At 43.6% G+C, this 18720-nt stretch overlaps 1 protein-coding gene across 7 annotated transcripts in view; it reads right to left on the bottom strand.

Annotated features, from left to right (window-relative positions):
* Positions 1-9032: 9032 nt before the first annotated feature.
* Positions 9033-18720, bottom strand: part of LOC115151044 (rho guanine nucleotide exchange factor 3) — a 129718-nt gene continuing 120030 nt past the window's right edge. For all 7 annotated transcript variants that reach the window (XM_029694966.1, XM_029694970.1, XM_029694969.1 and 4 more), the window contains 7 exons: positions 16571-16633; positions 15718-15814; positions 15478-15554; positions 11957-12214; positions 11693-11863; positions 10101-10287; positions 9033-9898 (listed from right to left, as the gene is read on the bottom strand). In XM_029694966.1, coding sequence (XP_029550826.1) covers positions 9531-9898; positions 10101-10287; positions 11693-11863; positions 11957-12214; positions 15478-15554; positions 15718-15814; positions 16571-16633 — 1221 coding nt within the window. In that variant the 3' untranslated portion in view covers positions 9033-9530. The remainder of the gene's footprint in view (positions 9899-10100; positions 10288-11692; positions 11864-11956; positions 12215-15477; positions 15555-15717; positions 15815-16570; positions 16634-18720) is intronic.

Here is an 18720-nt window from a genome sequence, read left to right as displayed (position 1 = left end):
AACCTTGGTGACTATGTCAGATTGCTCCATGCTCTCCAACTCTTTCTTCAGACAGGCACGGAGAGCAAGGGGAATCTTTTTCGGTGGGTAGACCACAGGGGTTGCGTCTGGGTCAAGGTGAATAGTACATTCTCCTGGGAATAATCCTATTCCTGTAAAGACATCAGCAAACTCCTCCAGTACATTTTCTGTCTCTACTGGTGCTGTTACTGATAAAACTAGCTTGATGAGGTCCATGTCTAAACATGCTTTAAGACCTAGCACTGCAGGTGCTCTAGTGTCAACAACGTAAAAGTCCAACATCATGTCACTTTCCTTGTATTTGCATTTGAAAGTGCATGTGCCTTTTACTGGGAGCTGTTCACCACCATAACCAGTCAGTCTGCGCATGGTGGGCTGTAGCTCGCACTCAGATGTCAAGCTGCGGTACTTATTCAGAGGAATAATGTTTACTTGTGCACCAGTGTCTAGTTTGAACTTTAGTAGTTTGAACTTTAGCTTTGTGCCTTGTGTTCCTATCTCAATGTCAGCAAAGGCTTGCTCTGTCTCTGATATGTGACTTTTCTGTGTCACTGAATCAATAAACAGTTCATCATCATTTGACTCTTTGATTTACATTTTATCTTCACTCACTGTGTGTACTGTTTTTCCACGGTAAGCTCTGCACACTTTTGCAAAGTGATTCCATTTACCACATTTAGTACACTGTTTGCCTTTAGCTGGGCAATTTCCTTGTTCGACATGCACTTTGTATCCACAATATCCACATGTTTCGGGGCGTTTTGAGTCTGTGTCGCTCTGTTTTGGAGTTATGTCTCTCCGTTCTGAAACGCGCTCTCTGGGCACCGGAGGTGTGCTTTGATGTCTGCCTGACTGCGTGCACTGCTTGTTCACGTGATGCGCTCGTGCTGCGGCGCGAAATGGTTTTCATCTGAGCCTGTGCTAGCTCGTGAGATCTGGCTATGTCGATAGCTTTGTCCAGCGTTAGCTCAGACCCAACATTCAAAAGTTTCTCTCTCACTCGCGGTGAGTGTATTCCAAATACAATACGGTCCCTGACCATCTCATCCTTGTTTGCATAATCACAGTCTTTCACAAGCAGACGCAGCTCAGTCCCAAACTGTTCAAAAGACTCGCTAGCTCCCTGTACTTTCTCATGGAATTTGTACCTAGCGAAAATGGTATTAGTCTTCGGCACAACATATGCTTCAAAACGATCGTAGTATGTTTTCAGTACCTTTGATTCAGCCTCGGTAAGTGTACATGTGTTGTAAATATCTCTCCCTTTTTCACCGATCCAGAGGAGCAGGTAGCTACACTTTTCCTCTTCTCTTGCCTTCAGAGGACCCGTGAACATCAGCTCCACATGCTGTTTGTACTTACGCCATGCATCGGGTAAGTTTGTAGACTCTCTGTCCATTCGAGGTGAAGGAACTCCAGAAAAATCCATCTTTTAAGACCATTTACTCTGACACCATGTCTTGTTTATTCACATATGAATATTACAATTAGTAACACCATTTCTAACTTATTTACATTCGTTTTTACTTTCACTTCTACGTTGACTTCTCCATATTAATGTTGGTTTTAAGTTTTGACGGACGTTTCTTAGTACAATCATCGCAAATTGAATTATGGGGCGTTTCAATTGATGAAAACGAGGGCTCAGAGGCTATGTTGCCAATTTCCCTTGTTTGGCTAATCATTTAGACCAACGACAAAGTTGCCCGCGGGGATTCCCCCAAGGGCATAAGGGGAGGGTAGGCCAATGGTGTCTTGTATATAGTTTGAAAAGCAGCCAAGGTTTTATCCAAAGTGTTTTGGCGTCTTCTCAGAGACAGCATTGTGTCGAGGGGGAAGGGTATCAAAACATTTCTGTAACAATGAAGGTCCCCAAGAACACAGTGGCCTCCATCATTCTGAAATGGAAGACGTTTGGAACTACCAAGACTCTTCCTAAAGCTGGCCACCCGGCCAAAGTGAGCAATTGGGGGATAAGGTCCTTGGTCAGGGAGGTGACCCCATGGTCACTCTGACAATGCTCCAGAGTTCCTCTGTGGCGATGGGAGAACCTTTCAGAAGGACAACCATCTCTGCAGAACTCCACCAATCAGGCCTTTATGATAAAGTGGCCAATTGGTAGCCACTCCTCAGTAAAAAGGAACATGACAGCTCGCTTGGAGTTTGCCAAAAGGCACCTAAAGACTCTCAGGCCATGAGGAACCATATTCTCTGGTCTGATGAAACCAAGATTTTAAACTTTGGCATGAATGCCAAGCGTCACGTCTGGATGAAACCTGGCACCATCTCTACGAAAAAGCATGGTGGTGGCAGCATCGTGCTTTGGGGTTGTTTTTCAGCAGCAGGGACTGGGAGACTAGTCAGGATCGAGGGAAAGATGAATGGAGCAAAGTACGGAGGATGAATGGAGGAAAGTACAGAGAGAGATCCTTGATGAAAACCTTCTCCAGAGCGCTCAGGTCCTCAGACTGGGGCCAAGGATCACCTTCCAACATGTCAATGACCCTAAGCACACAGCCAAGACAACGCAGTAGTGGCTTCAGGACAAGACTCTGAATGTACTAGAGTGGCCCAGCCAGAGCCCAGACTTGAACCTGATCGAATATCTCTGGAGAGACCTGAAAATAGCTGTGCAGCAATGCTTGCCATCCAACCGGACAGAGCTTGAGTTGATCTGCAGAGAAGAATGGGAGAAACTCCGCAAATACAGGTTGCCAAGCTTGTAGTGTCAGACCCAAGAAGAATTAGTGCTGTATTCACTGCCCAAGGTGCTTCAACAAAGTACTGAGTAAAGGGTCTGAATATATATTTGGACACATCTACTCATTCAAGGGGTTTTCTTTATTTTGACAATTTTGTACATTGTAGAATAATAGTGAAGACAAACTATTAAATAACACACATGGAATCACGTAGTAACCAAAAAGAATGTTAAACAAATCAAAATATATCTTATATGTGAGATTCTTCAAAGTAGCCACCCTTTGCTTTGATGACAACTTTGCACACTCTTGGCATTCTCTCAACCAGCTTCATGAGGTAGTCACCTGGACTGCATTTCAATTAACAGGTGTGCCTTGTTAAGTTAATTTGTGGTATTTCTTTCCTTCTTAATGCTTTTGAGCCAGTCAGTTGTGTTGTGACAAGATAGGGGTGGTATACAGAAGATAGATCTCTTTGGTAAAAGACCAAGTCCATATTATAGCAAGAACAGCTCAAATCAAATCAAATTTTATTGGTCACATACACATGGTTAGCAGATGTTAATGCCAGTGTAGCGAAATGCTTGTGCTTCTAGTTTCAACAGTGCATTAATATCTAACAAGTAATCTAACAATTCCACAACTACCTAATACACAGACATCTAAAGGGATGGAATAAGAATATGTACATATAAATATATGGCTGAGTGATTGCCGAGCGGCATAGGCAAGATGCAATAGATGGTATAAAATACAGTATGTACTGTACATATAAGATGAGTAATGTAAGATATGTAAACATTATTAAAGTGACATTATTTAAAGTGACTAGTGTTCCATTTATTAAAGTGGCCAATGATTTGCATCTGTATGTAGGCAGCAGCCTCTCTGAGTTAGTGAATGCTGTTTAACAGTCTGACGGCCTTGAGATAGAAGCTGTTTTTCAGTCTCTCGGTCCCAGCTTTGATGCACCTGTACTAACCTCGCATTCTGGATGGTAGCGAGGTGAACAGGCAGTGGCTTGGGTGGTTGTTGTCCTTGATGATATTTTTGGCCTTCCTGTGACATCAGGTGCTGTAGGTGTCCTTGGAGGGCAGGTAGTTTGCCCCCAGTGAAACGTTGTGCAGACTGCACCACCCTCTGGAGAGCCAGAGGCGGTGATACAGCCCAACAGGATGCTCTCAATTGTGCATCTGGACAAGTTTGTCAGGGTTTTAGGTGACAAGCCAAATTTCTTCAGCCTCCTGAGGTTGAAGAGGCTCTGTTGCACCTTCTTCACCACACTGTGTGGGTGGACCATTTCAGTTTGTCTGTGATGTGTACGCCGAGGAACTTAAACTTTCCTCCTTCTCCACTACTGTCCTGTCAATGTGGAAAGGGGGGTGTTCCCACTGCTGTTTCCTGAAGTCCACGATCATCTCCTTTGTTTTGTTGATGTTGAGTGAGAGGTTGTTTTCCTGACACCACACTCCGAGTGCCCTAACCTCCTCCCTGTAGGCGGTCTTATCGTTGTTGGTAATCAAGCCCATTACTGCTGTGTCATCTGCAAACTTGATGATTGAGTTGGAGGTGTGCATGGCCACACAGTCATGGGTAAACAGGGAGTACACAAATGGACTGAGCACGCACACTTGTGGGGCCCCAGTGTTGAGGATCAGCAAAGTGGAGATGTTGTTTCCTACCTTCACCACCTGTGGGCGGCCCATCAAAGTCCAGGACCCAATTGCACAGGGCGGGGTTGAGACCCAGGGCCTCCAGCTTGATGATGAGCTTGGAGGGTACTATGGTGTTGAATGCTGAGCTGGACTCAATGAACAGCATTCTTACATAGGTATTCCTCTTGTCCAGATGGGATTGTGCAGTGTGATGGCGATTGCATTGTCTGTGGACCTGTTGGGGCAGTATGCAAACTGAAGTGGGTCTAGGGTGGCAGGTAAGGTGGAAGTGATATGATCCTTGACTAGTCTCTCAAAGCACTTCATGATGACAGAAGTGAGTCCTACGGGGCGATAGTAATTTAATTCAGTTATCTTTGCTTTCTTGGGTACAGGAACAATGGTGGCCATCTTGAAGCATGTGGGGACAGCAGACTACGATAGGGAGAGATCGAATATGTCTGTAAACACATCAGCTAGCTGTTCTGCGCATGCTCTGAGGATGTGGCTAGGGATGCCGTCTGGGTCAGCAGCCTTGTGAGGGTTAACACGTTTAAATGTCTTACGTCGGCCATGGAGAAGGAGTGGGGGGGTCTGCAGTCCTTGGTAGCGGGCCGCGTCGGTGGCACTGTATTATCCTCAAAGCGGGCAAAGGTGTTTAGTTTGTCTGGAAGCAAGACGCCGGTGTCCGTGACGTGGCTGGTTTTCTTTTTGCAGTCCGTAATTGACTGTAGACCCTGTCACATACGTCTCGTGTCTGAACCATTGAATTATGACTCCACTTTGTCCCTATACCGACATTTCGCTTGTTTGATTGCCTTGCGGAGGGAATAACTACACTGTTTATAAGTCTGCCATATTCCCAGTCAACCTTCCATGGTTAAATGCGGTGGTTCGCGCTTTCAGTTTTGCGCAAATGCCGCCATCTATCCACGGTTTCCGGTTTGGGTAGGTTTTCTCACTCACTCACCGAGTCAGCGTATAAATCAATGTTATTCTCTGAGGCTGCCCGGAACATTTCCCAGTCCGCGTGATCAAAACAATCTTGAAGCGTGGATTCAGATTGGTTAGACCAGCATTGAATGGCTCTAGTCAACAGTAAATCCTGTGAGTTTCTGCCTATAGGCGCTATGATGAAACTGGCTCTCATGAGGACCGCCATAGAAAAGGAAGACCCAGAGTGACCTCTGCTGCAGAGGATACGTTCATTAGAGTTACCAGCCTCAGAAATTGCAGTCCAAATAAATGCTTCAGAGTTCAAGTAACAGACACATATCAACATCAACTGTTCAGAGGAGACTGCGTGAATCAGGCCTTTCATGGTCGAATTGCAAAGAAACCACTACTAAAGGACAGCAATAAGAAGAGACTTGCTTGGGCCAAGAAACACGAGCAATGGACATTAGACCGGTGGAAATCTTTCATTTGGTCTGATGAGTCCAAATGTGAGATTTTTTTGTTCCAACCGCCGTGTCTTTGTGAGACGCAAAGTAGGTGAACTCCGCATGTGTGGTTCCCACCGTGAAGCATGGAGGAGGAGGTGTTATGGTGTGGGGGTGCTTTGCTGGTGACGCTGTCTGTGATTTATTTAGAATTCAAGGCACACTTAACCAGCATGGCTACCACAGCATTCTGCAGCGATACGTCATCCCATCTGGTTTGCTCTTAGTTGGACTATAATTTTTTTTCAACAGGACAATTACCCAAAACACACCTCTCAGGCTGTGTAAGGGCTATTTACCAAGGAGAGTGATAGAGTGTTGCATCAGATGACCTGGACTCCACAATCACCCGACCTCAACTCAATTGAGATTGTTTGGGATGAGTTGGACCACAGCTTGAAGGAAAAGCAGCCAACAAGTGCTCAGCATATGTGGGAACAAAACTGTTGGAAAAGCATTCCTCATGAAGCTGGTTGAGATAATGCCAAGAGTGTGCAAAGTTGTCATGGTGTGCAAAGGGTGGCTACTTTGAAGAATCTCAAATATAAAATATATTTTTATATATATTTTGTTTAACACTTTTTTGGTTACTACATGATTCCATATGTGTTATTTTATAGTTTGTCTTCACTTTTATTCTACAATGTAGAAAATAGTACAAATCAATTAAAACCCTTAAATGAGTAGGTGTCTAAACTTTTGACTGGTACTGTATGTAAATTGAATCTAAGTTTTAAAAAATATATAAAAATAGCAAAAAATTCAAGATTTTTTTTTTTGCTTTGTCATTATGGGATATTGTGTGTAGATTGAGGGGGGGTGACAATTTAAATACATTTTAGAATAAGGCTGTAACGTAACAAAATGTGGGAAAAGTCAAGGGTTGTGAATACTTTCTTAAGGCACTGTAGCTCTATCACAACAGACCATAATACAAGTGACAAATATGACTTGGTCCAGTCTTTTCATGTCCATCTTTCTCAGTCAGTTCATATAGCCATCATCTTACAATGTCAAGTATCTAGTATCTACAGTGGTGAGAGAAAGTTTGAACCCTTTAGAATTTTTTGTATTATGGGACCAAATACTTTAATTAATCGCTGATTACTCTTGAGGTTCACATACTTTTTCTGACAAATCCATTGAATGTTGGATCAGTTTCCTCAACAACAAAAAAGCACAATTATTTTTGTTATATCAAGTTCACTTTATTATTAGGACTTTTGAGGATTTTCTGCATAAATTTGACCTAAAGGGTTCAAACTCACCACTGTATTTTCCTTTCAATTCCATTTATCTGAGGGCTTGGCTTACAGTACATAGCCTACAACAACATGCAGTAGCTCGTTCTGAAATCCTTATTTTTTCCGGTCTTGTTCGTTAGGCCCCTCCCATTCCAATACCTCCCTGTGCAACCTTCTCACATCCAGTCTCCAACATGAACCAAATAAAAGCATATAGAACTAATTCATAGTGGAAAAATAAAACTACAAATAGACATCCTAAATCATAGATTAATACATTTTCTTTATAAAACAAATAATACTGTTTTGGGATATTTATTTTAGTGTTTACTTGGTCAAACCGATTCCTTTTAAATGCGTGAATTTCTATACAAATGAGAGAGAACATGAGGCCCCACAAGTAAACTTTCACAAGGTCATAATTACCTGACACACACACGCAGTTTTGGCAACAATTTAGTAGTTAGTCAGTTCAACACAGAGCACCCAGTGACAGAGGACTGGTCAGAGTATAAATACATAAGTGACTACTTCTTTTAAACAATAAAGGTCTCTGCTTCACGTTTTACAGGAGCGACCAGTGAGTGACTTTGTGGGTGATAAACATGACCATTAAACACACCAACAGTAATTCATTCAATACTGGCTTTAATCCAAAACGTATCTTTAAGACATTGACTCTTAACATCACAGAAAATCCTGCTTCCTCCAGGATGGGTTCTTTACTTGCTGTAAAATGTTAAGTTTCCCACTTCTTGCAGAATTTAGTAGAGATAGACGTGGTCAAACTACCCAACTATGGAATCTGTTCAGGTCTTTCTAAATAATTTGGAAATTCATGTAGTAATTTAATGTTGCGCTTACTGAGACTAATTTACTTTATAGAGGAGATTTAAATAAACACAATCGATTATGAAACGAATCAAACCCCACCAACAGCTCTCCCCTCTGAGTGACATTAGGTTACATAACCAAGAGGCCATATGGGGAGGGGAAATCTCTCTACTTTAGCATCTTTTCTAGAATTGCCAGTTCTTGACTTATGGAACACCATAGCTTTCAATTCTGGCCAAGATGTGGGAAGATTCTGTCGTGAACACCTTTAACCTCTTTTACAGCGTTGCGGTAACCTGTCCTTAACGAACCACCCTGCAACCCCATGCCAAGTACTACAATAATAACATTGATTGTCTTTGAAAACATTCTGCTGGTCATTTTGACTGGGTATTGCAAACACCATGTTCTCTAGATTCTTACATCAACACACACACACACAAAATATAAAACACAACATGCAAGAATTAACGATTTTACTGAGTTACAGTACATAAGGAAATCCGTCAATTGAAATATTCATTAGGCCCTAATCTATGAATGTCACATGACTGGGCATAGGCCCACCCACTGTGGAGCCAGGCCCAGCCAACCAGAACAAGTTTTTCCCCCACAAATGGTGTTTATTACAGACACAAATATTCCTCCGTTTCATCAGCAGGCCTGGTGGCTTGTCTCAGATGATCCCGCAGGTGAAGAAGCCTGATATGGAGGTCCTGGGCTGGCATGGTTGCACATGGTCTGCGGTTGAGGCCGGTTGGACGTACTGCCAAATTCTCTAAAACATTGGAGGCGGCTTATGGTAGAGATATTAACATTTAATTATCTGGCAACAGCTCTGGTGGACATTCCCTGCAGTCAGCATGCCAATTGCACACTCCCTCAACTTGTGACAATGTGTTATCTGACAAAATTGCACATTTTAGAGTGACCTTTTATTGTCCCCAGCACAAGGTGCACCTGTGTAATGATCATGCTGTTTAATCAGCTTCTTGATATGCCACACCAATCAGGTGGATGGATTGTCTTTGCAAAGAAGAAATGCTCACTAACAGGGATGTGAACAAATATCTGCACAAAAGTTGAGAGAAATAAGCTTTTTGTGCGTATGGAACATTAAATGTTGCATTTATATTTTTAGTTCAACACAAAGAGAATATCAGTGTATTCTCTTAGCTCTGGGAGGCCACAGTAGTACTGCAGTGGGATAACGTGTGATGGCAGTGTCTCTAGAGGCCCAGAGTCGGACCAGGAGAAAAAAAAACAATAGTCCTGAGGTCCCTGTCATGTCTTCCTTCTCTCCTCTCCAGGTAGACATCCATAGTAGACCTGACAGTCACAGCTAAGTTACATGGTTGTCACTGCTACAGACTACACCACAGTCTCATAGAAGGATGCCCAAGAGAGAGAATTAGAGTTTTTTTGTCCAAGTTCAGCAACAAAGAAAACTAACAAATGAAAAAAGTGGGTAGAATAAAAAAGTGCTCCAATGTCCACAGTGTTTTTCTTCCCTCCCGTATATAGGGAGCATTGCCATGTTGCCACCAATACTGCCAAGGCTTAGCCTCTAGCCTCTCTAACCCAGAGAGGCCATGACACCCCAAAGGTCACACTTCTGATGGCCTGCTACTACTAGAGTCTGTTTGGTCCATCAGGGCAGCCTGTGGGGGAGGCCAACGCCTCGCTTGTGTCCATGTCCATGCTACAGCCTGGAGAGTCTACAGACGAGTCACTGTCGCAATGGTCCATGCTTTTTGGCTGGGGAGCCAGTGGTCCTGAGAGGGGAGGTGTTGTAGGGCTCAGAGGGCTGAGTAGGCTTGGAGGGGGCTCTGGGTCACTGCTACTGGTTTCCATCCCCACCCCCATGGCCGACTCAGCAGCTCCTTTGGCCTGTCGAATGCAGTTGAGCCACTGCTGTTTGTTGAAGGCATCGCTGGCTTGGAAGGAGTGGGAGTGGAGCTGGCTACTGCTATGAAACGACACTCTGAAGAAGTTCTTGGCTGAGGAGAGGAGAGACTAGGTTAGACAGGGGAAATTCGATACAAACAGATTGCAAGTTAATGACCACAGCATTAATAGACCAGGGGGTGCCAAGTGCCAGTCATCAGCGGCAACAGTCCTTATCCGCTAGTGATAAACCAAAGAGATCCTAGAATTCATTTTAAAATGTTCTATATGTAATTGTATGGAGTAAACACTCACTCCTCTCGTTGTTGCTGAAGGCTCCTCTGATGGAGCCTCCCAGGCGTATCACCCCATCCTGCAGGTCCTCCCACTGCAGCTCTCTGACGGGGATGGGCTGGCGGTACAGCTGGTAGTACAGCTGCTCATTGTGGGTGATGGCTCTAGTGATGACCAGCACGTCCTGGAACAGGAACACGTGCAGCTTCTGGAGAACGAGGAGACGAAGGTGTTAGGGTATAATGTTTTTGCCTAATTTAAAACATATATTCATCAAGGTTTGTCATTGAGGTAGGAAGTTAACCCAGAACTAAGATCTTGCGTAATTTGTCAGATGCTCATTTACGTAGTAGTCTGTCCACAAGAGATTAAGGGAGCCTTGGAGGCAGCAGTAAGCGATCCCAAAATAAAATGCAACGCATCATAATACAAAACAATTAAGAACGGCATTGGAGATAATGTAATTGGACCAAACAGGGACAGATGCATGCATTTCAGCAGCAGATCAAGCTAGTTTTTAATATATCAACTGTTCTATACTCCTCAGACTAGAAAATAGTTAACACCAGTGTGGAAGGTATTTTTTACTTTAAATATACAGCATGGCAACTGGAGTGTGTCATACACAAGTCTCAGAGATACAGTCAGGTCCAAAATTATTGCCGCCCTTGATAAAGATAAGCAAAAAAGACTAAAAACTGCCTTTTTCTAAAATGATTTACTTATTATTTTGTCACATACACCGGATAGGTGCAGTGAAATGTGTTGTTTTACAGAGTCAGCCATAGTAGTAAGGCGCCCCTGGAGCAAATTAGGGTTAAGTGCCTTGCTCAAGAGCACATCAACAGATTTTTCACCTGGTCAGCTCGGGTATTCCAACCAGCAACCTTTCGGATGCTGGCGCTACGCTCTAACCGCTAGGCAACCTGCCACCCTCTTTGAGCTTGGAGAACACATTGGGAGAGATCTTAGACCATTCCTCCATACAGAATCTTTACAGATCCTTAAATGTCCATCATCTGCACTTATGGACTGCCCTGCATTTAAAATGGATTTCAAATAGTATTTGAACCCAGGTCAGGACGCCTCCCCTCTACTCGGTTGTTATCTCAGTAGGAAAGATGACCCCAGCGAGGGCCTAGAGGTGAACCTACTCTCTCAGAGCTGACTCCTAACCTCCAGTAGACAGATTGATATGTGGTGAGAGAGGTGCTTCAGGGGTCATGGTCAAAGGGTTTGCTCGTACCATCACGGGCCTGTGTGGATTTAGAGGCTCTTCATATATCTAAATGGCAATAAGGTAAATCTATTAGGAGGAAGACACTGCCCCCTCTCTTAAAAAACACCTCACCATTGACCTTACTTATGTCAGAGGACATAGCTAGCAGTGGCGTATCAGTAAGCATTTTCATTTACTGTCAGTGGATGTTACAGTGCAGTGTTATGGTACTGTTTCTGCTTTTTGTGAGTGACACTGAAAAGTAAATGGACAGAGGCACTCACAGCGTGCATGTTATTATTCGGGCAAATGTCCATCCTATCCTTTTGTATCCCTCCCTACCCTATCCCACTCCTAAGTATTGTGTTATTATGATTGACAGAGCACTACTCACAGCACCCCTGTTGTTCTTCAGTTCCCCGTGGCAGCTGAGGATGCGGGAGCTGTCAATGAGCAGGTCTCTCTGGCTGCCCTCTAGGTAGAGGAGACGCTCCTTGTAGAAACGGCACTCTGACTCGCCCGTCTGGGTGTTGATCTCTGCCACGATGCTCTGGATCATGTTGATCTAGAGAGAGGGAGGGGGGGGGGGGGTTGTGAGTGAGAATTTATGTGATTTGTGTGTGTGTTTGCGAATATGTGGGTCTCCCCCTCTACTCACTGCCTCATCCAGGTGTTGACGGTCCGGATGGTCGTTAGGCGTGTGTTTGAGGATCTCCCTGAGCAGCAGGGGGTATTTGACCAGCCGGCTCCTGGGTATATCCAGGAAGTTCCACAGGTCCAGCTTCCTGCTGAAGGGCGACTCCAGGCAGCGCTGCAGGAAGTCGTGCACCCGGTGGTCCTGCTTCTTATGGTCCAGCAGAGCCTTGGCTGCCACCTGATTACTGCAGTATGAGTTGTAGGAGTCTAGACAGGGAAGCTGGAGGGAGAGAGAGAGAGAGAGGAGGAGGTAGATCGAGGAAGAGGTCAGTAATGGTGTTTCTGCTTCAGATAAGTGCACACTTGCAAAGTATCTCTTATTTATTGTGCAAATGTTTCAGATGTTAGGCCTCCATACGTTCCTGGTCTAGTTCTGTGTAGCATTTCCATGTGACCAACGACTCCCAAGTCTTTATATATTGAGAAGAATACAAGAATGGAGTACCAGTGTGCTAGAGTTTTTGTCAAACTGCTCTTCCATATACCTGGACTACATCACATTGAAAGCTTTAGGAATGTACTGTAACTGGGCATGTGCAGCCAGAGCACAGAAGATGAACAGAAGTACAGAGAGAGGGAGGGGCTAAGTGAGTGGGTGTGGGGATGAAATCTCTTGCCTACTACATTCTGTGTACTACTCATACCATTTCGAACATACGGTTTAGTAAACATGTATGCAGTAAGCAACCATTCGTTAATTTTGTTAGCACCTCCCCTTATCTGAAGGGGCAGCAGGTAGCCTAGCGGTTACAGGCGAGCCAGCAGCCGGAGTTGCCAGTTCGAATCCCAGGTCCGACGGGGAAGGCACTAACACCCCCCCCCAGTCCCAATCAGCCAGTTCTGAGAACAAGGACATTAGGGAGGGGGAGCAGGCCATCCCGCCGCCACTAAACTGTACAGCGTATTTAATACTACCTACAGTAGGTGAAGTATGTCCAGAGCCCAACTCTGGAGGCAGGCAGGAATGTACAGTCAAAACAATCACTCAACTAATACTGAACACACTCATACAAAGCTAGGGGGAGAGGCCTGATGAGAACGATAACATAGGCCCTGACATCGATCACGCTCTTTCAAGTAAATAATCAGATAAGCTTTCTTGGTATCATCTATTATCGAGCCAAGAGTTTGACCAGGATATCTTTTTTATTTCTTTTTTACTGTGAGCCAGAGGCTCTTTCCCTATTAATCTTTCCTTGATTCCTCGAATAATCTCTCCACCTCCTTTTTAAAACTGCTTTGGAGAAGGGAAGGATGTTGGACCTCCTCTAATACAGTCAGAGGCAAGAAGAAATCTAAAATAGTACTTATATATTTTTGGTGCTTCATTCTGTGCAGTGTATTGGGAGGTGATGTCGATGGAAGAGGGGGTTGATGGGTGCAGGTTCACATTCGTACATCCACATGACTAACCCCAAGGCGGCATTAGCCTCACAGCCCTTTTTCATAGGAACACCACTAACAATCACCTTGTTCTTCGTGGAGAAAAAAGAAGAAGAAAGGCTTAGGATGATCATTTAATCTTTGAAGGTCATTTTTCATGGTGGATTGATCTGAAGTTCTAGCATGAGGAAATATAGGACAGAGAACTTGCTTTGTTTCACTTTTCATTGTTTAAAAGTGACCAATAGATGATTTGGAGATGAAGTGGAATTGGGAAATCTTTACTCTATTACGCAACCACATTTTTCCGTGGTGGAGCAGAGTTCAGAGGAGAAGGGCAAGTAAACCCCTGAGAAGCAGGGGAGCAGAGGAGGCTCTCCGCATCCTTGTGAGGCATACATTGTTCCCCATAACTACCTAGTGTAAACAGGAAGTAGGGATGGAGAGGAGCCACTCAGCATCCCTACACTAAGAGCCTTGGACACACTAACACACTTCACAGCACTGCAGAACTAACCTGATTCCAGCTCTTTGCTAAGGTGTCCAGCTAAAGTGTCACTGCACACATTCTAAGGAAGTTATCATGACATGTTACTTAAGAGCCTTTAACCTCCCCACAGGGTAACCAAACTCCACACCAGTAGGAGATTTCTCTGGGTGTTGCAACAACGGCTACTGTGGGTGTGTGAACCCCAGATGTCAACTGACCGAGCTTGGAGTGCACACCCTATACAGAGCTCTGATCTCTCTCACACACACACACACACACACACACACACACACAGAGGGATTGTTGGTAGTTGAAGAAGTACACTGGGCCAAAATGTCAATAAGACACAGGATGACTCTGTATTCATAAGCTAGCTATGCTACGAAAAACAAACATCTCAGGCTGCCTCATGAACTAGCTGTTTTGGGGGTTCTCGATGGCTGAATCCATCCCCAGAAAAGTCTTGAGTAAATTGATGCTGTTGAAGTGAAGTGACACAAAACCACTTAGTTTGCCAGTGATACAAGGACAAATCTAGCTCCCTCTCTCCCCACAGGCCAGTTCAGTTTACTGTTTTTGATTTGCCACCAAAACACCACCCATTAACTATTTCCACATTTTGTTCTGTTAGTCTGTATTTAAAATGGATTACATTTTGATTTTTTTTGCCACTGGCCTTCACACAATACCCCATAACGTCAAAGTGGAATTATATTTTTAGAATTCTTTACAAATGAAAAGCTGTAACGTCTTGAGTCAATAAGTATTCAAGCCCTTTGTTATGGCAAGCCTAATTAAGTTCAGCAGTAAAAATGTGCTAAAACAAGTCACATAATAAGTTGCATGGATGCATTAATGAGTACCACTTCTCATATTTTCAAGCATGGTGATGGCTGCATAATGTTATGGGTATGCTTATCATTGGCAAGGACTAGACACCTTTAATAATGTTTACATACCGTTTTACCCATTTCATATGTATACTGAACAAAAATATAAACGCAACATGTAAAGTGTTGGTCCCATTTGTCATCAACTGAAATAAAGGATCCCATACATTTTCCATAAGCACAAAACGCATCTCTCAAATTGTGTGCACAAATTTGTTTACGTCCCTGTTGAGGAGCATTTATCCTTTTCCAAGATAATCCATCCACCAGACAGGTGTAGCATATCAACAAGCTGATTAAACAGCATGTTTATGACACAGGTGCACCTTGTGTTGGGGACAATAAATGGCCACTCTAAAATGTGCAGTTGTGTCACACAACACTATGCCACAGATTCCTCAAGTTTTGAGGGAGCGTGCAATTGGCATGCTGACTGCAGGAATGTCCACCAGAGCTTTGCTAGAGAATTTAATGTTTATTTCTCTACCATAACCCACCTCCAACATTGTTTTAGAAAATGTGTCAGTATGTCTAACTTGTTTACTGTTAGATATTCCCACCTCGGGCATGTGTAGTATGAACATACAACTGTCTGATTGCAAAGTACAATCAGCATTAAACTGTTATATAAATCAAGTTGATCCATCAGTTTTTCCTGTTTAGGTCACATGGTGAGGAAAACCCTCAACCCCTACATATGATCATAACGGATGGTCTTACCCAGTCCACTAGGATGTGTCCCACATGTTCTGTGGAGCCGTCTGGTTTCCTGGCCTCTCGCAGTCGACTCAGCAGATCTGAATAGTGAGTAGAAGGAGCGGTCTCAACCTCTGTCTAACGGCTCATTTGGGTGTTAGTGTGTGTGTGCGTGTGTGTGTTGACTTCTGTGTGTGAGCAACTGTGTTTCTTTGCAATTCCCCTATCTTGTGGTTCTGTCCTTTTGTAAGCGTTCATTCTCACCTTCATGTAGCGGAATGAGAGATTCCAGGGTTCCGAAGATCTGGTTGAGCTCATGTTCTGTCATGATGGACAGTTTCAGCATTGGGTCATGGTACGCCTACAGGTACAGAGAAAGGAGAACGTTAAGTTAGAACAGTAACAATGCAACCCAACACCATTTCTCACTTGTTACATTAAAACAAGTTTTAGAAGCATTAAAATGTGAATCAAGTGTGAGCCCTGAAGATGGATAAACCCTTGGTGTTTTTCAAATGTAGACATCCATGTCATAAGTTACGAATAAACAAGTGTTTGATAAGCTACTTGATCATAGCTCAGACGTAATATAAAACAACACGTCCAATATTAGTGGAAAAAACTTTTGTCCCCTTGACAAAACAGCACTAAAGAAAAGGCAACGGACGTCAAATGGGGTGGCAGGTAGCCTAGTGGTTAGAGCATTGGACTAGTGACCGAAAGGTTGCAAGATCGAATCCCCGAGCTGACAAGGTAAAAATCTGTTGTTCTGCCCTTGAACAAGGCAGTTAACCCACTGTTCCTAGGCCGTCATTGAAAATAAGAAATTTGTTCTTAACTGACTTGCCTAGTTAAATAAAGGTTTAATAAAATAAAAATGGGACATCTCCATCAGATACAAAATATATTTTCGCAACAGTATTACACTTAAAAAAAATACACTAAACATCTGTTGGCATATTGTTGTACATCTACTGTAATGGTCAAAAACACACACACCCCACAGGGGTCTCAAGTGTGTGATTGTCAGCGCGCAGGGGAAACTGGAGCCTGGCTGATCAGCAGGGTAGAATAACTCGAAAAGGGAAATTATCTTTATTGGAAAAGCAGATTGTACCTTCTTGGCCAGCTTCAGATCCTCAACGAGATCCTTCTCCCCTCGAGAAAGCTCAAAGATCGCCTGCAAAACACACAGAGGAAGACAGAAGATAACGAGAGAACGGTGAAACAAGGCTCTCCACGTAGACAAACATCTGTGAGAAACAACAATTCATGCATCACCTTCAAAGATAAAAAAAAACTAAAACATGCAATCATTTTCTAGAAAAAGGAGTCAATATGAAATATGCGTTTCACAACAGTGACAGACTAATCTAAAGCGCTCAACGCGTCACCTCTCTAAAGCCACAAGACTTCGCCACAAGACGACTTCTGTTGTGCGCACACAGAAGAAAACACAGGACCCCACTGACCCCTGAATACTTCCCAGTGAACAGATGGATTATTTTCTAAAAAACACCCTATTCCATTTCCACTGTCCTTTGATGTCTACTCTGCGTGGCCTGGGAGGTGGAGTCCCAGTTTGTGTGGAGGGCATGTTGTTTCAGACAGGCCTAACTAATTTGAACTGTGAAAACGGTGGAGTTATATAGCATTTGATCCTGTAGTCTAGACTCTCCCCTCTGACTATGCTCTGCCCTGGTAGAGTGGTGAACCAGATGGAGAATCAATGGAACCCCTCCACCCACTCCTGCTGCTCCTCTTTACAGTAACTGTCCAGTGAAAACAGAACACTAACTTTTAAAAGTGAGGTTAACTCATACCCAAATAATCTTGTTGACTCACCCTATACTCGTATGTGGCCAAAGCATAAATTGGAGAGAAAACACACACAATTTTTTTTTTTTTTTTTTTTTTTAAATCAAAACTTGTATCTCAAACAGACAGTTTAAAAATTGCTTGCCATTACCTCAGAGGATGATTTTGGTATTTTATTAGGATCCCCATTAGCAGTTGCAAAAGCAGCAGCTATTGTTCCTGGGGTCCACCCAAAACATGACATAATACAGAACAAGAACATCTCAAGGACAGAACTACATTAATACATTTTTTTTTTGAAATCACCAAAAAAAGGCACACGTAGCCAACGTATCAATAGAAACAAAATATCTAGGTCAAATAGGGGATAGGCGCTGTGCCGTGAGGTGTTGCTTTATCCGTTTTTGAAACCAGGTTTGCTGTCCATTTGAGCAATTTGAGATGGAATGGAGTTCCATGCAATAATGGCTCTATATACAGTGGGGAGAACAAGTATTTGATAACTGGCGAAATCGGCAGTGTTTCCCACTTACAAAGCATGTAGAGGTCTGTAATTTTTATCATAGGTACATTTCAACTGTGAGAGACAGAATCTAAAACAAAAATCCAGAAAATCACATTGTATGATTTTTAAGTAATTCATTTGCATTTTATTGCATGACATAAGTATTTGATCACCTACCAACCAGTAAGAATTCCGGCTCTCACAGACCTGTTCGTTTTTCTTTAAGAAGCCCTCCTGTTCTACACTCATTACCTGTATTAACTGCTCCTGTTTGAACTCGTTACCTGTATAAAAAGACACCTGTCCACACACTCAAACAGACTCCAACCTCTCCGCAATGGCCAAGACCAGAGAGCTGTGTAAGGACATCAGGGATAAAATTGTAGACCTGCACAAGGCTGGGATGGGTTACAGGACAATAGGCAAGCAGCTTGGTGAGAAGGCAACAACTGTTGGCGCAATTATTAGAAAATGGAAGACGTTCAAGATGACGGTCAATCACCCTCGGTCTGGGGCTCCATGCAAGATCTCACCTCGTGGGGCATCAATGATCATGAGGAAGGTGAGGGATCAGCCCAGAACTACACGGCAGGACCTGGTCAATGACCTGAAGAGAGCTGGGACCAGTCTCAAAGAAAACCTTTAGTAACACACTACGCCGTCATGGATTAAAATCCTGCAGCGCACGCAAGGTCCCCCTGCTCAAGCCAGCGCATGTCCAGGCCTGTCTGAAGTTTGCCAATGACCATCTGGATGATCCAGAGGAGGAATGGGAGAAGGTCATGTGGTCTGATGAGACAAAAATAGAGCTTTTTGGTCTAAACTCCACTCGCCGTGTTTGGAGGAAGAAGAAGGATGAGTACAACCCCAAGAACACCATCCCAACCGTGAAGCATGGAGGTGGAAACATCATTCTTTGGGGATGCTTTTCTGCAAAGGGGACA

Source organism: Salmo trutta, chromosome 16 (assembly GCF_901001165.1).
Source record: "Salmo trutta chromosome 16, fSalTru1.1, whole genome shotgun sequence".
In the NCBI taxonomy this organism is placed as follows: domain Eukaryota; kingdom Metazoa; phylum Chordata; class Actinopteri; order Salmoniformes; family Salmonidae; genus Salmo; species Salmo trutta.
The sequence above is the reverse complement of the archived record's forward strand: the minus strand, read 5'-3'. Positions and strand labels throughout refer to the sequence as shown.